This window comes from Lactuca saligna, chromosome 9 (genome assembly GCF_052625555.1).
Source record: "Lactuca saligna cultivar CGN05327 chromosome 9, ASM5262555v1, whole genome shotgun sequence".
NCBI lineage: Eukaryota > Viridiplantae > Streptophyta > Magnoliopsida > Asterales > Asteraceae > Lactuca > Lactuca saligna.
In genome coordinates, this window is record NC_136425.1 from 109064182 (window position 1) to 109067633 (window position 3452).

Consider the following 3452-nt stretch of genomic DNA (forward strand, 5'->3'; position numbering starts at 1 on the left):
ATAAACGAGCTTAATCTTAAGCTCAAGCTCGGCTCGAGCTCGTTTAAAACCGGGTTTGAGTCGAGCTTTTAACGAGCCGATCCCGAGTAGATCGCGAATAGCTTGGCTCGTTTGCACCCCTACTCACGACATTAATTTCTTGACCACTGAAGTGGATAAATTTATTAATTTTATTTCGTTCTCATCTGTTTATTTTATAAGTAGCTGTTTCTGTAAAGGTTCATCAGAGTCAAGAAAGGCTGCTTGGTTCACTTGTTATATGTTTGCTTGCAAAGCTTCTGTCATATCTGCCACTTCCATCTTCTTTAAGCTTCTAAGTCATCTACACCATTGAAGGTCAGGCCATGGAGAATCTCCAAAATACCCCTAAAACTCTACGCATAGTAATGTTCCCATGGCTAGCCATGGGCCATCTCATACCGTTCTTTCACTTGTCCAAAGTCTTGGCTCAAAAAGGCCATAAGATCTCATATATATCCACTCCAAGAAATCTAAGTAGAATTCCCAAAATACCCCCAAAGCTAACCCATAACATCAAACTAGTCTCGCTTCCCTTTCCAAACGTGGAAAGTTTACCAGAACACGCGGAGTCTTCCATGGACATACCTCACCAAAAAGCCCAGTTTCTAAAAATAGCATTTGATCTGCTAGAGTCACCTCTGGTCACTTTTCTTGAAAGCACAACACCAAAGCCTGACTGGATCATCTTTGACTATGCTTCTCATTGGCTACCCTCAGTTGCATCCAAACTTGGTGTCTCCACGGGTTACTTTAGCCTCTTCACTGCAGCAACACAGGCTTTCCTTGGACCTCCATCACAGCTGTCGAATGACAAGGTCAAACCACGGTCAACGGTTGAGGATTTTTGCCGGGTGCCAGAATGGGTCCCACCAGACTCAAATATCGTTTACCGGCCCCATGAGATCATGAAGTACAGCGAGGGTGCGGTCGGTAACGAATCAGGCGTCTCTGATACCGTACGATTTCTTTCCTCGATCGACGGTTGTGATTTGGTTCTGTTCAGAACAAGTGTCGAGTTCGAACCTCAGTGGTTCCAAGTCGTTTGTGAGCTTTATCAAAAGCCTGTAATACCGGTTGGTGTTTTGCCTCCGTCACTAGAAAACCACGAGTTTGATGATGATTATGGAAATTGCGATGTCGAAATCGGTGAGTTAACTCGGTGGTTAGATGAACAACAAGCTAACTCGGTTGTTTTTGTCGCGCTAGGAAGCGAGGCGGTTCTGAATGATGCCGAACTCACTGAGTTGGCTCTAGGGTTGGAGCGTTCGGGTTTGCCTTTCTTTTGGGTAATAAGAAAGTCAGTTAGTGATTCGATTCAAACACTTCCTGATGGGTTTCTTTCGAGGGTCAAGGGCCGTGGGATTGTTTATGCGGGGTGGGTTCCACAAGTTAGGATTCTGAGTCATTTTGCTATTGGTGGGTTCTTGACTCATTGTGGTTGGAATTCGGTAATCGAAGGACTCACATTTGGGCGCGTATTGATATGTTTTCCAGTTATGAACGATCAAGGTTTGAACTCAAGGTTACTAAGCGGAAAGAAACTTGGAGTTGAGATTCCAAGAATTGAGATAGACGGATCATTTACGAGTGAGGCGGTGGCCGAGTCGATCATAGTGGCAATGGTGAGTGAAGAAGGAGAGGTGTTGAGGGCAAATGCAAGAGATATCAAACGAGTGTTTGGAGATAAGACCAAGAATGATCGTTATATTGATGCTTGTATACATCACTTAGTTGAAATGAGGAAACCCTAGTGGTTTTCTTGAAATAAGTTCATCTTATGCAAAAGCTGGCATTTATATTCCTATACAATTTTCATAATGATGAATAGTTGTTTTAATGCAGAAAAATGTTTATGGGATAGTTTGGTACGAGTTTTTGGAAGCGTTAGCTTCTAACTTTGGCTTTTAACAAAACGCTATAGTTTAAACAAAAATGTTTGTTTGGTAGTACGGACGTTTAACTTTTAGTTTAAACAAAAAGTTCCAAATTTAAAGCTACTTCATGTAACATTTAACAAAACGCTACTTATTTTTTGAAATCAATTTCCATAATTACCCTTAAAAATATATTTGTATATTTATTTATTTTTAATCAATTTTCCTTTTATGTAATTTTATATAATTTAAAAGCTTTCTGCTATTTTTGCTAAATACTCATATAACAAATAAAAGTTAAAGTTTTCCGCTACCAGCTACCTGCTACATGCTACCTGGTACCCGTTTTCAGCTAACAACTCTTTTTGCCAAACACGCCCTATATAAGAGCATCTCGAACTTTTTTTAACCATTTATCAGTAGGGTTGTGCTATAAGTATTATCTTAGCTAATTTTACCCTCTAACATCACTCTACTCAACCTTTTATATTTGATTTGACTTTTTTTTTTTGTTTTTTTTCCTTTTTGATTTTTTGTTGTTTTTTCTTTTAATAATAATAATAATAATAATAATAATAATAATATTATTATTATTATTATTATTATTATTATTATAAATTTCGATAACCATATGAAATTCGGACAACATTTTAAAGTTCGGACAACATTATAAAATTTGAACGACTATATAAAATAGAACAAAAGTAAAGTTTTTTTTTTTCAATCCGCATAACGCACCAGACAAATATAATAACGAACCAATTAATATATCAACGATAAATAAAGACAAACTTTGTTTTTGTTTCGTTTTATATAGTTGTTCAAATTTTATTATGTTGTCCAAATTTATAATGTGGTACGAATTTTAAAATTTTATTTGAATTTATAATGTCATCTAATTTTAAAAATTGATTTATAAAATATAAAATAAAAAGAATTAAAAACCGATTTTATATAGTCGTTCGAATTTATAACGTCATCCGATTTATAGAATGTTGTTCGAAATTTATAATAATAATACATAAATAAATAAATAAATAACTGATTTTATATAGCCATTCGAATTTTATAACGTTGTATATGAATTATAAAATTTTATTCGAAATTTATAATAATAATAATAATAATAATAATAAATTAAAACAACAACAACAACAAAAGACAAAAAATAAAAGAGTAAATTACACGAATGGTCCCTATGGTTTAGCATAATTTACGTGTTTGGTCCCTAACTTATTTTTTTAACTCGGAAGGTTCCTACTGTTTGTTTTTGTTATGCGCATGGTCCCTGTCTTACCTAAAGATACTACTTTTCCCTTGATATTTTAATTTATTTAAATAAACACACCCCCAACCTCACCCCACTAGCCTTACCTTACATACCCACCATTTTTTCCTATTTAAATAATAGTCTTTTTTGGTAACAAAGGGACCAAACGTGTAACAAAAACAAACTATAAGGATCAACCACGTAATAAAAACAAACCATAGGGACCTTCCGAGTTAAAAAAACAAGTTAAGGACCAAACATACAAATTACCCTAAACCATAGGGACC

The 3452-nt window shown here is 35.2% G+C and overlaps 1 protein-coding gene across 1 annotated transcript; it reads left to right on the plus strand.

The window, feature by feature from the left end:
- The first annotated feature begins 216 nt into the window (after nt 1–216).
- LOC145018146 (UDP-Glycosyltransferase superfamily protein) lies at nt 217–1881 on the plus strand. Its single transcript, XM_078976056.1, has one exon. The coding sequence runs from the start codon at nt 345–347 to the stop codon at nt 1770–1772; it is 1428 nt and encodes a 475-aa protein (XP_078832182.1). The 5' UTR covers nt 217–344; the 3' UTR covers nt 1773–1881.
- Nucleotides 1882–3452: the final 1571 nt, after the last annotated feature.